The 20,514-nt window shown below is 42.4% G+C and overlaps 1 protein-coding gene across 1 annotated transcript in view; it reads right to left on the minus strand.

Moving 5' to 3' along the window:
- clcn2c (chloride channel 2c) overlaps positions 1-20,514 on the minus strand; it is a 158,002-nt gene that overhangs the window by 16,859 nt on the left and 120,629 nt on the right. Inside the window, exons 13-19 of the mRNA XM_036562790.1 lie at positions 16,918-16,987; positions 16,264-16,374; positions 13,857-14,070; positions 8,282-8,415; positions 6,122-6,312; positions 3,564-3,675; positions 1,418-1,482 (exon numbers count right to left, since the gene is read on the minus strand). Coding sequence (XP_036418683.1) covers positions 1,418-1,482; positions 3,564-3,675; positions 6,122-6,312; positions 8,282-8,415; positions 13,857-14,070; positions 16,264-16,374; positions 16,918-16,987 — 897 coding nt within the window. The remainder of the gene's footprint in view (positions 1-1,417; positions 1,483-3,563; positions 3,676-6,121; positions 6,313-8,281; positions 8,416-13,856; positions 14,071-16,263; positions 16,375-16,917; positions 16,988-20,514) is intronic.

Genomic DNA, 20,514 nt, shown 5'->3' on the forward strand with positions numbered 1-20,514 from the left:
GTTAATGTACACAATTCCACAATAAAAAAGACACTGGGCAGCACAAAATGGCACTGATTGGAGAGTTGCAAGGTGCATACCAATGCTGATCAAAAAACAACACATAGCTCATCTCACATTTGTTAAAAACATCTAGATGACCCCTAAGACTTTTAGAATAATGCTAATGCTGCATTTCACCATAGGAACATCATACCAACAGTGAAACATGGTGGTGGTAGTGTGAAAGTCTGGGGCTGCTTTGCTTCTGCAGGACCTGGACGACTTGTCATCATTGATGGAACCATGAATTCTACTCTGTATTAGAAAATCCTGAAGGAGAATGCCTGGCCATCAGTCTGTGTCCTAAAGCTCAAGCAAAACTGGGTAATACAATGATCCAAAGTACACAAGCAAGTCCACCTCTGAATGGCTCAAAAGCAACAAAATGAAGGTTTTGGAGTGGCCGAGTCAAAGTCCTGACCTGAATCCCATCGAGATGCTGTGGCGAGACCTTAAACGGGCCAAAATTCATCCACAGCGATTTAAAAGACTCACCGCAAGTTATCGCAATCATCTGATGACAGTTCTCACTGCCAAGAGTAGCACAACCAGTTATTAGGTTTAGGGGGGCAATTACTTTTTCACACGAGTGATATAGTCTGTGAATGAATCTTAATCTTCAATAAATGAAATTATCGTTTAAAAGCCGCATTTTGTGTTTATCAGCTTTTCTTTATCTTAAAGTTATTTTGATAATCAAAGATTTAAGAGACGAAATTTCTTTAAGGTCAAATTTGAGTAATTAAGACAAATATGATTAATCGTAATTATGTACATATAATGTATATATAATGTAATAATGTGAAGTTAAATTTCAATTCTGCCACTGCATGAAGGAAGGTCAGAGGTCGGGGGCGTAAAGGAGGAGGGCGTTCATGATCAGGCGTGGAGGCGAATGGCTGGCTGGATGATCTGTGATCTGTGATTCTGCTGAGTTTTGTCCATGGTCAGGTTACGGTCCGAGGTTCTTACCACGACCGATATCCGCACGCGCTTGGGCTTCCTGAGCTCAGGAGCCACCGCGTTCTCCACGTTATTGCTCTTCCATCAGGAAACAGGAGGCAAAACGTTAACACAACGTAAAGAAAACCTCTAGCTAACGTTTCACAGCTGAGTGACAACTCTGTGATAGAAGAGGTTAAAGGGCAGAATCTGAATAGATTTAAAACAGATCTGTTACAAATCAGACAAGAAGTTCACCATGAAGAGTGTGTGTGTGCGTGTGTGTGCATGCGTGTGTGTGTGTGTGTGCATGCATGTGTGTGTGTGTGTGTGTGCATGCGTGTGTGTGTGTGTGTGCATGCGTGTGTGTGTGTGTGTGTGTGTGTGTGATAGATGAGAGTAAAAGAGGGAGAGAAAGAGATGATTCTCCTACCTCCACTGCTGCAGCCTCTGGGTGAGCACAGAACAAACTCTTTAAAGCAATGCCTGAATCCTGACCTGGGAAAGAGAGAGAGAGAGGGCGAGAGAGAGTCAGAGAGAAGAAATCACGAGAGAGAGAGAAAGAAAGAGAGAACAAAGAGAAAGAAAAAGGAAAGAGACAGAAAGAACAGAAAGAGAGGAAATAGAGAGCAAAAGAACGTGAGAGCGAGACAGAGAGAGGCAATCGAGAAAGAGAGAGAGGGAGAGAGGAAAGAGAAAGAGAGAAAGAAAAAATTTGGAAGAGAGAAGAGAGAAAAAAGGGAGAAAAAAGAAAGAATAAGAAAGAGAACAAGAGAGAGAGAGAGAGAGAGAGAGAGGAAATAGAGAGAAAGAGAGAGCGAGAGAGAAGAAAGAGAGAAGAGACAGAAAGAAAAGAGAGGAGAGAGAAGAAACAGGAAGAGAGAGAAAGAGAGAAGAGACAGAAAGAAGGGTAAAAAGGGACAGAGAAAGAAGAAAGAGAGGGAGAGAAAACAAGAGACAGTGTAGGAGAGAGAAAAGAAAGAAAGGGAGAAAAAAAAGAAAAAGGGAGAGTGAGAGAGAGCGAGAAAGAGAGAGAAGAAAGAGAAAAAGAGCGAGAGTAGAAAGGGAGACAGACAGAGTTAAAGAGTCAGGAAAGAGAACAAGAGAACAAGAGAACAAGAGAGAAAGAAAAGAAAGAAAGAAAATATATATATGTGCAGCTTCGGGCTGAACGATATGCACTAAATACCAGCACTGCAATTATATTGTTAAATATCACGACTGCAATATGCTTTAGAATATATTAAAGACATAATTATGAATCAATAAATCAATAATGTGATGTGGTTAAAGATCCTGTATCACTTTAACCAAAACAATTGACTTTAGTTAGATTACATTTATACAGTTTGAGCATGATATCCTGTCTTCAGATCATCTTAACAGCTCCTTTTAAAGATCAGTAGTTATTGTTTCAGTGTAGACCCTTTTCACATGTCCAGGTTCGACGCATTTTTCCATAAAGACGTTGTCTGTTTGGTGGAGCGGTTTAGCAAGGTCCACTGCTTTAGCTGGACGGGCGAGCAGTGCAGGTTTAAAGAAGGTAAAACGCTGACAGTGATCAGGAGAGAGAATAAGCCATTATCGATAAATAAAAAAAGGTGGTGTTATGTTAATTTAATGTGAGGTAGAGTGTCCAGTCAACTGTGTGGACTGTGATGATCGGTATGTTGTGATGCTTTTCCACAGTAAACATCAGTGTTAGTATGAGTCTGAAGCCGGCTTCCTATTCAACATTCCACCTTAAACTGTGTAGCAGTTACACTCCGGTAGCAGCAAATTTCCACTCCACCTTAAATCATGCAGAAATTCTGGTGCCAGTGAATTCCCGTTCCACCTTAAACTGTACAGCAGTTATATTGCAGTGTATAAATGCACCTTTTAAGGTGGAACGGAAAATTAAAATAATAAGAAGCTGAACAGCCTTGCTGTGTTAGTGATTTTACTGCTCAAAAACAGTAGTTAAAGTAATTCAACGTTGTCATGTCGATTAGCTTCCACAGAACCACTGACCTGGACACTGGACACTGTACAGACCATTGACTATATTACAGAAGACATTAGCAGCTAACTTTAGCTGACCTCATTGGGTAACCTTTCACGGGATCCTTACTTCACCTTTGTGGTCAAGCTGGTAATTTTCAAAGAAAAGCTTGTAGAGCTTGTCAAGCTCGTTTATCTCTGAAAATTCACCAAACGAACAACATCTATCCTAGAAAAATTTGGAAATTCCTTAATAAGGATGTGAATAATCGAATCCTTTAATCAGAGACATTATAAAGGAGGACTTTCTCTTGATCCTCATTCATAAATGCCGCCACTACTGTAATGTTTTCCCACTATGACGACTTCCACTGTGCCAAATACGGAAGTGTGAAATGGGTCTGTTGGCCAATTCTGAGGGTTTTAATATCGGAATCAGTATCAGAATAGAAGAAATGGCATCGTGTCATCTCTAATCGAAGCCGTGATTGGTTGGGATGCTCACAGCACACAGCAAACAACACTGTGATTGGTTAAAGGGCTCAAGTGTGTATTCCGCATATTCCAGTCTTCTGTAAATGTATGTGTCTGATTACTTGAAGGAATCTCGGTGCCTCTCTCCACCACCGAATGTCTCTTCAGTGCAGGTTTCAGAGGTTTAGGTGAGACAGAGCGGCTCGGGCTGAACGTGGACTCCTCTGTAGAAATCTGAAACACGTCCACAACACACAACATTAGACACAGCAGCAGCCCTGGGCGAATGACGCTGAGTGGTGGTGATAGGAACCAGACGTCTACCTCTAAAAGCTCCATCACAGAAAGATATTACATGAAATGGTTATGAATACACTGCCTTTTGTCTGAAACATTGTTTTAGGATAAAGTTTTTTGGTCCAAAACAAATTTTAATCATTTTTTATCTATTCATGGTGGAGGGATACATGAAGGGTGTTCTATGGCAAAATAATCCCCAAAGAAAACACATTTTCATCTAATTTTCCACTACTTTTACCATAACTTTCCATATATAAACTCTCAGAGAACACATGTAGGTTCACTGGTGGTTTTGGACAGTATATAAAAAGGCTATATTTGTGTTGTAGTCATGGCGACCTCTGGTTCCTATCACCACCACTGAAAAGAAACCAGACTTTCTCTGCAAATGAACTATTTCACATCAAACCACTCAGAATGACTTTGTTTACATCTCAACCACTGAATTATACAGAAATTTTGAAAAATCGGTGGAATTCCCCTTTAATCCATCCTCTACAGGGAACACACTTGTAGTGTAGTATCTGTTTTTATCAGTTTAATATCTGATATGCTTTTTTATGGGGCAGTCGTGGGCTGGAGGTTAGGGAACCAGCCTTGTGACCGGACGGTCGCCAGGTCAATCCCCTGAGCTGACAATACGTGACAGAGGTGCCCTTGAGCAAGGCACCTAACCCCCAACTGCTCCCCGGGTGCCATGGATAGAGCTGCCCACCGCTCCAGGCAAGTGTGCTCACTGCCCCCTAGTGTTCACCAGTGTGTATGTGGTGTTTCACTGCACGGATGGGTCAAAATGCAGAGGGGACCAATAAGGGTCACTTCACATTTTAAAACACAGTTACTGTTTGTTAGCTGAATTTAGTATATAGGGAAAAAAATAATAATACATAAAATGTGGCCTGTGCAAAAGTTTCGGCGCTTCTTTTCCAATGTGTTCGAAATGATCTGTGTACCAAAAACTGTCATATTTAAGTTAACTCTCTGTCGAGGATGCGACTGAGGGTGTCAAATTATTCTGCATACGACTATATAATCTAAAATTTACACTATCATTCAAAAGTTTAAAATCAATGTTTTCAATAATAGATATAAAGCCAACTTGGTTTCCGAGGAAAAAAAAATGTTATAAAAGGAATTTGGTTTCAGATTCAAATTTTAGATGCGTCCAGATTGATGATTGATTGGTGGACACATCTGGTGTTTATGGTATTTTATTATGTTATAAAGAAATTAATATCCAGAATAACTCGGATGAATGGCAAATTTAGCAAATACAGAATAATTGTGCTTTAAAATTAGCAAAAATGTTATTTTTAAATTTGTTAAGGTTTACAAGAGCAAGCTGTTCCTCTTCGGGTATAAGTTTAGTCACAACCATTATACGAGCAAGGCTGGAAATGCTAGGGTTTAGCTGAATGGGGGAAGTTTCTGGATTGTTTTAAACAAAAATTAAAATGCAGCAGACCCTCGACCACCTCCCTAGTCCATCATATCTTAAGTAGTCCACTTTGTTTTGGAGGCAGCCGATTTAAAGGAATGGCCAGACTTTGGGGTTAGCCTATTTTCCATATTCTAGCAGTGTCTGGCGGTCAAAGCATGAGTGGACGGGATGCACGTTTGAGAGAAACGACTTGAGAAATTCGATGAAGGCCTCTTATTTGAACTTTCTGTTCCACCTTAAATAATGCAGTTGTTACATTCAAGTGCCTGTACAGGTGCCAGAATGTAACTGCTGCTCCATTTAAGGTGGAACGGAGAAAAACTGCCGAATAAGGGCAAACTTAAGCTTTGTATTACATTCGGTCATAAAACTACATTTAGCATCGTTTTGGCTGGGCCTGCAGGGCTAGTGTTAGAGAACAAGCTAGCAGAGTTATGAAGTATCAGCCGTCATGTATAACAGCAGGAGTAGTTTGTTATCTAAGACCCAGTGTGAACACAGCCAATCGAATACTGTGGTTCTGAAATATTAATCATTTTACAGTATTTCATTGCTGTGTCTTACAACCAGCTGCAGTAATTTCTGGGAAAGTTCTGTTGATGCTCGTGTTTCTTCAGTCTGCTGCCCCTCTAAAGGCTCATGTAATGTACTAATGGAAAGTAATAAAACGACCCTTAATATGACATTGATGATTCCCCCGAGGGGAAATGGCGAGGCCAAGTGGACGAGGGCTTGTTAAAAACAGTACTGGAACTGGCGGCTCCAATGACCAGGTGATCAGTCTTTCAGCGAACGTGGAGCGAAAATTCAACTCCAAGTTATGAAAGCCATTAAAAATCAGCAAATGAGTCCTGGCTGACCAATTACCTCGCTCCCGTTCTGGGTGTGAGGTAATTAGCACTGTGTGAATAAGGAGGAATTCTGCCTCCCTGTGCTGACCTGGAAGCGGACTTCATGGTTGGCTTTGTGGTTTCCCTCCTCGCTGCTGGGTGTGCTAACGATGGACGCATGTTTCCTCTCGTTCTGAGCCCGCTGGCGGAGGTACTCCAGTCGCCGCGGGCGACCGAGCTGCTGGGACAGCAGAGCCTGCAACTGAGCGCGCTCAATAGAGCCCAGCAAGATCATCGACTCTGAGGAAGGTGGAGCAGAGAGAGACATAAAAAAGACACAGAGATTAATTTACTATGCAAAGTGTAAAAAGAAAAATAAGTAAACTAAAAGGTTGCTGTTGCTATGGTATCCCAGGTAGTTGCTAAGGTGTTGCTAGGCTGGTGCTATGATATTCAGGTGACTGTTAAGGTCTTGGCCAGGCTGCTGCTATGGTGTCCCAGATGGTTTCTAAGGCATTGCTAGGGCACTGTTGTGGCATCCCAGGTGGTTGTCAAGGTGTTGGTAGGCCATTGCTTTGGTATTCCAGGTGGTTCCTAAGGTGTTGCTAGGCTGTTGCTATGGAATCCAGGTGATTATTAAGGTGTTGCCAGGCCACTGCTATGGTGTCCCAGATGGTTCCTAAGGTGTTGCTAGGGCACTGTTGTGGTGTCCTAGGTGGTTGCTAAGCTGTCACTAAGCTATTGCTTTGGTATCCCAGGTGGTTGCTAAAATGCTGCTTGTCCAATGTTATGTTATCCGAGGTGATTGTTAAGATGATGATATGCTGTTGTAATATAATAAGGTGGTTGTTATTGCTAGACCACTGCTATGGTATCCAGGTGATAGTTAAGATTAAGTGACCCTTATTATTCCCATAATGGGGAAATTTCACCTCCACATTTAACCCATCTGTGCAGTAACACCACATACACACTAATGAATGCACACACACTAGGGGGCAGTGAGCACATTTGCCCGGAGCGGTGGGCAGCCCTATCCACAGCGCCCGGGGAGCAGTTGGGGGTTGGGTGCCTTGCTGAATGGCACTTCAGTCATGTGCTGTCGGCTCAGGGAATCAAACTTGGTTCCCTAACCTCCAGCCCATGACTGCCCCTAAGGTGTTGCCAGGCTGTTATGGTATCTAGGGTGCGTTCTAAGGTGTTGCTAGGGCACTGTTGTGGTGTACTAGGTGCTCGGTTAGGTGTTGCTAGGCCATTGCTATGGTAACCCCAACTGCTGCTGCTGCATAAACTCAAACTATCTAATTAACCATTGCTTTGCCTGTTTTTCCCCGTTTTGTATTCTAATATTTTATACTAATGCTGTTTTCTATCCGGTGTCGACCAGAGGAGGATGGGTTCCCCTTTTGAGTCCTGGTTCCTCTCAGTGTTTCTTCCTCTTGCTCTTAGGGAGTTTTTCCTTGCCACTGGCGACGCTCATGGGGGCTCGGACCTGGATTTGTCTGTAAAGCTGCTTTGTGACAACACAAAGTCTGAGACCTTGCATTGATTCGCGTAAACCATCCATTCGGCTCCTTCTTGACCTAGCACAGCATTCAACACATTTAATCACGAGATCCTGATATACTGACTTGAAAACTAGGTTGGCATCTCAGGGACTGTCTTAGAGTGGTTTAAATCTTATCTCACAAAGAGAAAGTGTTGTATTGCCTTGGCCAATCATTAGTCCAAAATTTTTCCTCTGGAGTTCCCCAAGGTTCTATTTTAGGGCTACTTTTCTTACTGTACATGCTACCTCTAGTAAATGAGATCAGGAAACACAAGGTAAACTTACAAAACTATGCGGATGACACGCAATTATACAATTCCCTTCCCTCTGAAAGTCAAACTAACAAATTGTACCAGACATGGATGTTAAAAATTGTCTGAAGCTTAATCAGAACAAAGCTGAAAATCCAATTCTTGGCACTTAACGATTCTCATCTTTGCTTTATCCCTCATTTCAATGTTACTGAGGTTGTATTCTGTCATATGAGGAACATTCCTAAAGCCAGACCTTTTCTGTCCCAGAGTGATGCAGAGGTACTTGAGAGAAACGTTACACAATGTTCTTCTACACTTTGCATGCAATTACACATTTCCACCTGAGAGGTCTCCAAATCCCCAAAACTTACATAGTGGAGCTTCAGATAAAGAATCAAGATATGAGAGCGACCGTTAGTTTGAATTAATTAGTGTATTTGTACTGTATGTTTGTGTGTGTGTGTACCTGAGGACTCCACCAGCGCGAGAGTTTTGAGTCGTTCTGTTAACAAGACATCATGCAGGTCTCTGTAAGTGCAGTTAAGAGTGATGTACCTCACATCCCTCACCATGATGTCCTCTACACGAATGTTATACTTCCTATAGAGAGAGACAGAGAAAAATGACACATATGTATTTATACTAATACTACTAATAATAATGATTGTAATAAAAATACTATTATTATTGTTATTATTTTTAGTTTTATTGGTAATAACAGTAGTAGTTGTTATAATTTATGATGACCGATGCATTGCTAATAAATACTGACTGTAGAAAGTGTAGAATTTAACACTCTACAAGCTTCAGCATTCAGCAGCCCTGATTCCATTCCACAATACTAGCACTTACAGTTGTCTGGGGCAGCTCTAGCAGGGCAGAAATTCCACGTTATGACCTGTGGTAAAGGTGGGTAACGTATGAAAGTGCTTCATTTAAAGTCATTGAGCTCTTCATGGATGGCTGAAACACCTGAACTCAGCAATTAGGAGAGGTGTCCACATACTTTTGGCCACATAGTGTATATTTTCCATAGTCTTTAATCTAGCTAAGGCCTGCTAGAGCAGTTAGCCGAGATACAACCATGCATGTTCTCAATCACGGCCTTAACCGTGAGTCCTTGGCCATGGGCTTGCATTAAAGCACTTGTCTTTAATGGTTTTAAGCTGTAACATTATAAAGTAATTTATAACAGTATTAAAACAATAATAATTATAATTTAAAACAATTATTTGTGCAGCATGGAAGATGCAGTTGCAATCTTTGATTTTGTACATTTTTTAATATTCCCAACAAAATCATCATGTAGACAAAAACAGACTTTTGAACACCAGTGAAGGGGAATTCCACTGATTTTTCAAACCTATGCATAATTCAGTCGACGTAAATAAACCATAGTAAACCATAACCATTTCATATAACAGCTTTCTATGAGGGAGCTTTTAGAGGTGGACATCTGGTTCCTATCACCCCCACTGTGAACAATTCTGTCTCTATAACTGAGCATTTCACACCAAACCACTCTGAATGACTTTACGTCTTAATAATTTCATTATGCAGAAATGTTGAAAAGTTGGTGGAGTTCCCCTTTAAATACACTTATGTGAATGAATGTGTGCGTTCTGCTGACTAAGTGCGCTGCAACATCAGCAAATTTGTTGTCCATACAACAAAAAAAAGAAAGCTGCTCTCACGTCACACACACTGCTCACTTCCTGAGAACGCAGACCTCCCCCTTTGCCCCCCACACTCCCCCCTGTAATACCGGATCTGGCAGTATTTCAACGTTTTGTTGCCAACCTGCCCTGCAATGCCAAAGACACAGTGCTCCCAGAGGACGCTCGCTCGGACACGCACACCTCCACGTAATACAGAACATTTCATCCTTTACTTTCTTCCTGACACGGAGCGAAATGAAGTAAACACAAAGACAATCCATCAAAACAACAACAAAAAGGAAAGAAGGAACAATAAACATCTTACAAGACGGCGTATTACAGAGTACAGGATGCACACAAACACAGACGTGCGCGCACAATCTTTAATCGTTCTCTCGAGATATAGAAATAACATCCACAAAAACAGCTTTTATGGCCAGGTCAGGCATGAATAGACTGACCGGCTGCTTCATTAAGTACACTGCATCTAGAACTGTCTTTTAAGATGTAAACAGTCATGCAGAGCAGTTTGATGTAAAGTGCTCTGTTCTAGGAATCTTCCTGAGTCACAGTGGTGGTGAATGGTCTGTAGAGTTTAATGCCTCTAAAAGCTCCCTAAACGTAATGGTTATGAATACACTGCCCAAAGCCTGAGACAGTATTTTGCGTTAGTGTTAACTAGGGCTGCGTGATAAATCATATTTTTATCATTATCGTGGTACGACTTTCTGCAATAAACTCATCATTAGAGTGCCGATGGCAACAGATCAAACTAGAATGATGCAGAGTGATTGATAGGTGGTTGCTATGGTATCACAAGTAGTTGCTAAGGTGTTGCTAGGTGGTTGTTACGGTATCCCAGGTGGTTGCTAAGGTGTTGCTAAGTGGTTGCTATGGTATCCCAGATGGTTGCGAAGGTGTTTGCTTGGTGGTTGTAATGGTATCCAAGATGGTTGCTAAGGTGTTGCTAGGTGGTTTCTACGGTATCACAAGTAGTTGCTAAGCTGTTGCTCGGTGGTTGTTACAGTATCCCAGGTGGTTGTTAAGGTGGTAGGCGGTTGCTATGGTGTCCAAGGTGGTGGCTAAGGTGTTGATAGGTGGTTGCAATGGGATCACAGGTAGTTGCAAAGGTGTTGCTAGGTGGTTGTTACAGTATCCCAGGTGGTTACGAAGGTGTTGCCAAGTGACTGCTATGGTATCCCAGGTGGTTGCGAAGGTGTTTGCAATGGTATCCCAGGTGGTTGCTAAGGTGTTGCTAGGTGGTTTCTACGGTATCACAGGTAGTTGCTAAGCTGTTGCTAGGTGGTTGTTACAGTATCCCAGGTGGTTGTTAAGGTGTTGCCAAGTGACTGCTATTTAATCCCAGGTGGTTGCAAAGGTGTTTGCTTGGTGGTTGCAATGGTATCCCAGGTGGTTGCTACGGTGTTGCTAGGTAAGTGTTACAGTATCCCAGGTCGTTGCTAAGGGGTTGCTAAGTGGTTGCTAAGGTATCCCAGATGGTTGCGAAGGTGTTTGCTTGGTGGTTGCAATAGTATCCCAGGTGGTTGCTAAGATGTTGATAAGTGGTTGCTATGGTATCCCAGGTGGTTGCGAAGGTGTTTGCTTGGTGGTTGCAATGGTATCCCAGGTGGTTGCGAAGGTGTTGCTAGGTGATTGTTACGGTATCCCAGGCGGTTGCTAAGGTGTTGCTAGGCACCTTGCTATGGTATCCCAGGTGGTTGCTAGGTGGTTACATTGGTATCACAGATGGTTGCTACGGTGTTTGTGAGGTGGCTGCTATGGTACCACAGATGTTTGCTAAGGTGCTGCTAGGTAGCAATGGTATCTGACCAAGTTAGCGAATAAGGAGTTATCACTACTTATAGGTGACAGGTAACTTAACCATTAGGCTAAACAGCCAATTACAAACCACACCTGCACAGCTCAAAATATTCCTCCATCCTGAACCACAAGCCGTTAAAATGCCTGAACTATTAGATTGTTCTCACACTCAGTGTTGTGTTTTAGGTGTGAGGCAGTGCTTTTAACTGTCACAACAAACATATTTAACAACTGAACTGAAAAATGTACTGGTATAAATATAAATATCTTTTTTTTGTAGCTTTTGTAGAAAAAGCCATGCTGACTGTTTCTCAGCCCTTCAGTGCACAAAAAATTTACTTGGACTTCTGATGTAATTATTTAATTTCTTTTTATTTTGCACAATGTTGAAAGGCGCTTTTGAAATTTTGTATTTTGCTATTTGCTTAAAAGAGGGGATAGCTAGATTACGGTTTACACATCCAAACAAAAAAGTCTGCACTTACATCACATCCAATCAGAGGCACTCTATCTTAATAATGCTTTATTGCTTCTCCTATCGCCATTGTCAAATCTGACAGCTTTATTGATACTGAACATCGCATTTTTGGTCCATATCATACAGGCCTAGTTTTACTATAAGCTTTTGGCCTATAATGCATGTTTTTTTTTATAATTCAATCATGGTGGCGAAACACATGAAGGCATTCTAAGGCAAAATAGTCCCCAAAGAATCTTATTTTTTCAGATGTACCACTATTTTACCATCATCAAAACTCAGAAAACACGTATAGGTTCACTGGTTGTTCTGGTTCATAAATAAAATGGCTATATTTGAGCTGTAGACATGGTGACCCCTGGTTCCTATCACCACCACCGTGAAGAAACCTGAGTCTCTACAATCAACCATTTTACATGAAACCTCTCTTAATGACTGTTGGTGGATCCTCCCCTTTAAGGTGGTGTTTTCTCTACATTTGAGTGGCATTGTATGTGGTGGCAAGAGAGAGAGAGAGCGAGAGAGAGAGAGAGAGAGAGAGAGAGAGAGAGAGAGAGAGAGAGAGAGAGTATTGTGTAACTAGGCAGTGTTAAGTAACACAAAGCTCTTGTGCAATTCGTCATTAACATGCAGATTGTCTATTTACACTAATTGGGACAAGACACCGACTGATCGTGTAACCTTCTAAAATAGCACATCTCTCTCTCTCTCTCTCTCTCTCTCTCTCTCTCTCTCTCTCTCTCTCTCTACGTCAACAGGCAATAGGAGATGGACCTGCTGATAAACCTGAGATAAGGCTATCTGCACAATGAAACACTTTCTAATCAAATGCATGTGGCTGTTTTCAATTACACTGGACAGAAACGCTGCCCTGAATGGACACGGAGGCCTGATTTCCATCATGAATGAACAGCAGCAGGGAGTTCGTATGACAATCCCAACTACTTATCAAAACAGCAGTTTGACAAAAAACAAAACAAAACAAAACAAAAAAAAACTTTTCCTTCTTACCCCAAATCCAGTCGAGCCAAGACATGTTTGGTGTCTAAGTTTCGTGAACGAACAAGTTGGCTTGAAAAAGCCAGCTAATTGCGTTAAAACCTTAAATTGGTGAAAGACTGTTGATGGTTGTGAAAGTGTCGCTAAAACGTTGCTTGGCGGTTGCTACAGTATCCAAGGTGGATGGTAATGTGTTGCTAAGTGCTGCCTTAAACTGCTAACTTAAATCCACTGCCACCTTACATTCACTGATACTTTAAATTCACTGTCACTCTAAATTCAGTGCTAACTTCAACGCACTTCTACCTTAAATTCAGTGCCTCCTTAAATGCAGTTCCACCTTAAATTCACTGACACCTGTAATTCACTTCCATCTTAAATTCAGTGCTACCTTAAATGCAATTCTACATTAAATTCACTGATACCTTAAATTCACTGCCACCCTGAATTCAGTGCTAAATTAAATGCGATTCCGCCTTAAATTCAGTGCCACACGCTTCACACGCTTGCCTCAGAACATGCCAAGCTGTCAAAGCCCCTGTCAATATGGTCTCAAATTGTTCTAATACTAGAGATATGCCACGGAAAAAGCATGTACCAATGTTATTTTCATATATACGTGCATTAATTCAATGACTGACAGTGGCGTCTCCCCGGCAATGTAATCAACCCTATGTCAGTGGCAGTGGTGACCGACGCCACCTATCGGTGTTGTTCTGCCTTACATGTTTGAGCCACCCCCCCGCAGAAAAACAGACCACTTTGCTCTCCTCAACTGCTCTCTGAATGGTCAGTAAAAAGTGCTGCACTACACTTCTACACAGTACTATGTCAGTGTCAATGCAGTGCTGAGAATGGACCAACAGTCATAATATCTGGACAAATGTGGTCCTGTGGTCAAAATAACCAATGATGAATGGGGCTGAAAACATGGTGGCGTTTCTAATAAAGTGGCCAGTTAATGGTAGTACAAGGTGTGTGTTCCTAATAAAGGGGACGTGGCATGTCCTTTGTTTAAAGCATGAATCAATGGATGGATGGATGTATGAATAAAGCGAGAGAGGGATGGATGGACAGATACTCACTCGTGGTGTCCCCAGCCGAGCTCAGGCAGGTAGGGCAACTTCTTGATGCGGATGATGGAATCGTAGATGGACGGCTGCAGACTCTGAGCCACAGCATTGGCCAAAATAACCGCTATCATTATGGGTAAAATATGACTGATCTGACCCGTTAACTCGAACACAATCACCGCCGTCGACACTGTGTGTGTGACCGCTCCAGATAACGCTGCAGCACCTACCCACCGAAAGAGGGAAAGGCATAAGTAGGCATTATTGACAATTAAATAATATGAAAATGTAGAGTGGCCAGTGAGTGGAAGTACAAGGTAGGTGTTTCTAATAAAGTGGCCAGTGAGTGGAAGTACAAGGTAGGTGTTTCTAATAAAGTGGCCAGTGAGTGGAAGTACAAGGTAGGTGTTTCTAATAAAGTGGCCAGTTAGTGGAAGCACAAGGTAGGTGTTCCTAATAAAGTGGCCAGTGAGTAGAAGCACTGGGTGGGTATTTCTAATAAAGTGGCCAGTTACTAGAAGTACAAGGTAGGTGTTTCTAATAAAGTGGCCAGTGAGTTGAAGCATAAGGTAGGTGTTTCTAATAAAGTGGCCAGTTACTAGAAGTACAAGGTAGGTGTTTCGAATAAAGTGGCCAGTTAATGGAAGCACTGGGTGGGTGTTTCCAATAAAGTGGCCAGTGAGTGGAAGCACAAGGTAGGTGTTCCTAATAAAGTGGCCAGTGAGTGGAAGCACTGGGTGGGTATTTCTAATAAAGTGGCCAGTTACTAGAAGTACAAGGTAGGTGTTTCTAATAAAGTGGCCAGTTAGTGGAAGCACTGGGTGGGTGTTTCCAATAAAGTGGCCAGTGAGTGGAAGTACAAGGTAGTGCTCCCGTCCACTCAGAGGTTCTTTGCTGTTGTGACATATTTGTCCTGTAGTTTTTCTGTAACACAGCTCTGAATTGGTCATTTCACACTAAACCGTTCTGAATGACCGTTTACATCTTAACCATTTAATTATGCTGAAATATTGAGAAATCATGAAGGTAATTCACCTTTAAAATTGAAGAATGAAGAATAAGCCTAGAGTTAAGGGGTTATTTAATATCTAAAGGGGGGTTTAGCTCAGTGTTTTCACAAACCAGAGAAACAAACTACATAAGCAACAAACATCTAAACGAATAAAGAGATAAAACAACAAAACATCTAAACGAATAGAGATAAAACAACAAAACAACAACAGAAACATAAAAAGAGAAGCGGAAAACGAACGATAATGAAGATTCTTTTGCAGCAGCTCAAAATCATCACTGGAGACACACACACTCACACACACACACACACACACACACACTCACACACACTCACACACACACACACACACACACTCACACACACACACAGAGTAACACACACACATACAGAAACACACACACACACACTCACACACTCACAGAAACACGCACACACATACACACTCAGAGAAACGCACACACACACATACACACACTCACACACTCACAGAAACACATGCGCACACACACACTCACAGAAAAATGCACACACACACACACACTTACAGAAACACGCACACACATACACACATACACACACTCACAGAAACACACAGAGTAACACACACTCACACAGAAACACACAGAGTAACACACACTCACAGAAACACACAGAGTAACACACACTCACACAGAAACACACAGAGTAACACACACTCACACAGAAACACACACACTCACAGAAACACACACACACTCACACAGAAACACACACACACTCACAGATACACACACACACCCTTACAGAAACGCACACACATAAACACACACACACACACACTTACAGAAACACGCACACACATACACACACATACACATACACACACTCACAGAAACACAGAGTAACACACACTCACACAGAAACACACACACACTCACAGAAACACACACACACTCACAGAAACACACACACACACACTTACAGAAACGCACACACATAAACACACTCACACACACAGAAACACACACACACACACACACAACACACACACACTCAGAAACACACGCACACACACACTCACAGAAACGCACACACACACATACACACACACACACACACAAACACACACACATAGAAACACACACACAGGAAAACACACAGAAACATGCGCACACACAAACACACACACAAATGTTCTCAGCAGGATTCATAGACAAGACAGAGAGAGAGAGAGAGTATGAGAGAGCTAGAGAAAGAAGTGAGAAAGGGAGAGAGAGCACATGAGACTGACAGTAACAGAGTGTGAGAGACAGAGAGAGAGAGAGAGAGAGAGAGAGAGAGAGAGAAGCGTGTGTGTGTGTGTGTGTGTGTGTGTGTGTGTGTGTCTGCATGTGTGTGTGTGTGCGCGTGTGCGTATGTTCGTACCCACTACAGCGTATCCTCCTGGTACTATAGAATAGACCACCCCGTCTGAGTGGATCCCCTCAGGAAACCAGGCTGCCATGCTTTCTCCCACCAACCGGCCGAAAGCAGCACCTGATTCACACACACCGATAATCACATTCGGCTCAAATCTGAGACCGAGGCATCAGCACTACTAGTGATTTTTAATGCTTGTTATGAAGAAAAGGACCATTATACACTGAAACTACATTACACTAAGATAAAACAGTGGTTATCGTAACTTTTTAACGTTAAAAACTCTCACATTTGTGGGTTTCTTTGGTCTCTTGTTCAGCCATCTTGCCTGTTTTTCCTTTTTTCTCCACTCTGTTTGGAGTCTCTGAAAAAATGTAGCTCTAACACTTCACCCTACCCCTTTATCTCAACAAGAATCAGGACACCCTACCCCTAGACATGAACTTGAAAATGGAGGGGTAGGGCTCAGTGATGGGGGTGAGGGGTGAAATAGGATTGGGCCCACCAAAAAAGGATGGCTGTGGCATCGCTAGGGAGCGAACTTGCGATCTCCCAGCGATGGGGCAGCACTTAGGAGTCCCGATCGTCTATCCTCATGCTAACACAGCATAGAGTATTAAGGACTAGAGCTCAATGTTTAAGAACACACAGCACACTTACCAATGACAAAAACTGGCATGAAGGCGCCACAGGGCACCGGGATGGTAGTGGCGAGGGCAGACATCCAGAACTGGAGGGAGAGAGAGAGAGACACAAGAGAGACAACGGGGGAGAGAGAGAGAGAGTTTCTCATCAAACTAGTCCTTTAACCCTCATAACCCCCACTGCATGCATTATGAGAGCAATGTATATAAAATTTTTCACTTTTTTGCATAAAATGGACTTGACTGTTAAAATAAAAAGCAAAATAAATAAATTCATAATAATATGTGAATGGATCTTTTTGGGGGTACGTTGCCTTGAAGCAACAATGGAAAAAAATGAGAGTGTCAAGAAAATGATTTTTTTTGTCTGAATATTTAGAATAAAAATGAAAAGCTACATTTTCTTAAATATTTAAAATAATAAATAGATAAAACCCCCAAAATGATTCGAAATATAACATAATCCTAAACTGAAAAAATATATAATGACTGCACTGTTGACTCACTTGGCTGTTTTGTTTGCAACTGCGACGCTTTGTTTACGACTTGCTAAATCCACTCCACAATGTTGCTTCAAGGCAACAAAAATATTTCAGCAATGTCTACAAATTGTTTATATGGTAGTGAACGTAAAGTCAATAAATTTTACACTCTAATAGATATAAATCGTAATTTCGAAATGATGAAATTTTTTTTCTGAGGGAAACTGTCTGGTGCAGTAACGTGTTGTCCAAAAGCTGCACCATCCCAAAAAGAAGTTTCAAAATGTCCAAAAGAGTCTAATGTGACTAAGTACACGTTTTTATGGGTTTGTTCAAACTCTTCCCTTCCCTATTAATCCTTTCATGATCAGTAAATACACATCATGTCATTGAGAAGTGAGGAAAATGAGTTTGTTGCCCTGAGGCAACATCATGCAATAGAGGCTTACATAGCTTTGTGTAGTCTAAACAGAGTCCGGAGCAGGAGATCAAGTAGATGAGATGTGATGGAGAAAAGCAGATTAATCGTTAAAGGATGAGTAGAGACCCTCGCTGAGTTCATCGCTCACTTTACCCACCCCTTGCATAACAAAGCAAATCGCTGTTACCAAAGAGAAACGTTTGCACTCCTTCACTGATGTGCACACACAAATCAGACACCACCCTTCATTCAAGTGTGCTCACTCTTTGAATTTCACAATCAAGTGAGGTTCTTCTTGACAGCTACACATCCTTTCAGACCCACAGCGCTGAGTCGTTTTCTCACAGTGGAAGGACGGACAGAAACACCTGTGGATGTTTTCAGATCTGAAACAGCTTGATTTTCTCCTCTCTCTCAGAGATGAAAGCTTTAAAGTGCTGTTTATCTGTTACTTTTGGAAACTTTGTGCAAGTGGATTATCTTGTATGGCTGTGTACAAAAGCTTGGGTGCCCTTGGTTAAATTACATGTTCATTTTCTAAGTGAAAGAAAGTACATAGATAGTACAAAGCACACGTGTCAGGCTCCAGTCCTCGCGGGCCAAAGCACTGCAGACTTCAGCACACGTGTCAGGCTCCAGTCCTCATGGGCCAAAGCACTGCACACGTGTCAGACTCCAGTTCTGATGGGCCAAAGCACTGCACACGTTTTAGACTCCAGTTCTGATGGGCCAAAGCACTGCACACGTGTCAGGCTCCAGTGCTCGCGGGCCAAAGCACCGCAGACTTCAACACCTGTGTCAGGATCCAGTCCTCGCAGGCCAAAGCACTGCAGACTTCAGCACGTGTCAGGCTCCAGTCCTCATGGGCCAAAGCACTGCAGACTCCCGTACTCTGGCTTGGAAGGTCCCTAGTTTGACATGCTTGCTCTACAGGGAACAAACGTCTGTTTTCATGCACAATCACTGCTTATCTGCTGAATTAAACAAACTGGGGCCTGTGCAAAAGTTACAGCACCTTTTCTTTTTCTCACACTACATTAAACTCAACAAATAGATAGAACCTGTGCACTAAAATTGCCCCATTTAAGTTCCACGTAGAGGAAGTGTCACTCCAAAACGTCAGTAAACCTTGCCAATAGAGCAGGGGTCTTCAAACTGCATCTAACCTCCTCAGACATGTCACCCGGAAAATGAATAACTTGTATTTAATGGCTGTTTTTACTGGAAATGAGATAAATCAAGGGTCTCTGACTTCTGCCACATTCTGCCACAAACGCCGTATTATTCGGCTTATTAATTAGAGGGCACAAGCAAGATGCTCACATTAGTGTCACTCTGCAACCTCCTGCCAGGAAAATCCTGAAATGAACTGTGGGTAATGAGCTAACTGATCTAATTGGTCGATCCAAACAACTGCAAGAGCTGATAATTAGAGAGGAGAGCAGTACACACACACACACACACACACACACACACACACACACACACACACACACACATGCTCTTTAAGCGTGCAGACGTTCTGTTCCGGTCCGTTCTGTCCCCGGTAACCGGAGAATGGTGAGTGTGTTATGCAAGAAAGGGTTCCACAGCGTTCGCGGGCGTCGAGTGATGGTTGCGTAACACACTCAGGGCCCGATGCGCCGAGTGGGTCGTATCAGTTTCAGCCGCAAATCGGACGCGTTTTGCCGTGTGTTATTAACCGGAGCTTAAACGCGCCGTTTATCCGCTGCACACAAAAACGCATATTTCTCTCCTACGCATTGGCATTTGAGCAAGAGGATCACGCGACACGTGGGAGGGTCACGCAGAAAGATCTCACGTGGAAACACTGGAAGTGCTGACTGTACACTCTGCTCATTTACTAACGTCTGTAATAATTATGAATATTTTTGTTTGACGATTCCCCAAAATTTCCACACTGATCTGAGGAGAACTGTGACCCCAGGTTAGATCTGACGAGCCCTGATTTACAGAACCAGGCAAAACCAGCCGATTAGACAAGATGAGCTCTTCAACAAACATATATAACATATGAATGAAAATCAATATTGGGGGGGGGGTGGGAGGGACAGGAAAGGAGAGAGAGAGAGAGAGAGAGAGAGAGAGAGAGAGAGAGAGAGAGAGAGAGAGAGAGAGAAAGGAAAAAGAGACAGAAACAGAAAGAGAGATAGTGAAAGAGTAAGAATGAAAGACATAGAGATATTGTGTGAAAGAGTGAGAGAAAGAGAGGGATAGAGAGAGAAAACAGATAGAGAAAACAGAAAGAGACGCAGAGTGAAAAAGAGAGAAAAAATAGATAAGGAGGGTGAGACAGAGAAAAAAGAGAGACAGACAGGGTGACGGAGAAAGACAGAGCGATAGAGAAAACAAAAGAGGCAGAAAGGGAGAGAGAGAGAGAGAGAGAGAGAGAGACCTTCACTTTAAGTGGAACCAGACTGATCTGACAGTATGTCATTTAAAGTTCATGCTTGTTTACATCAACAGGTTTGTGTATGTGTGTGTGTGTGTGTGTGTGTGTGTGTGTTTACAAAACACACACCGTGGGCTGAGAAGTCATTAAGACTGATGGGGGTTTAAGAGCTCTGAGAACTCATAAAACAGCTTAGCGAAGAAGACCAGAACACACACACACACACACACACACACACACACACACACACCGCTGGTCCCCATGGTGACACTGACGATATCACTTCCTGTGCCGTGG

The sequence above is a fragment of the Colossoma macropomum genome, unplaced genomic scaffold (assembly GCF_904425465.1).
Source record: "Colossoma macropomum unplaced genomic scaffold, Colossoma_macropomum, whole genome shotgun sequence".
Taxonomy (NCBI): domain Eukaryota; kingdom Metazoa; phylum Chordata; class Actinopteri; order Characiformes; family Serrasalmidae; genus Colossoma; species Colossoma macropomum.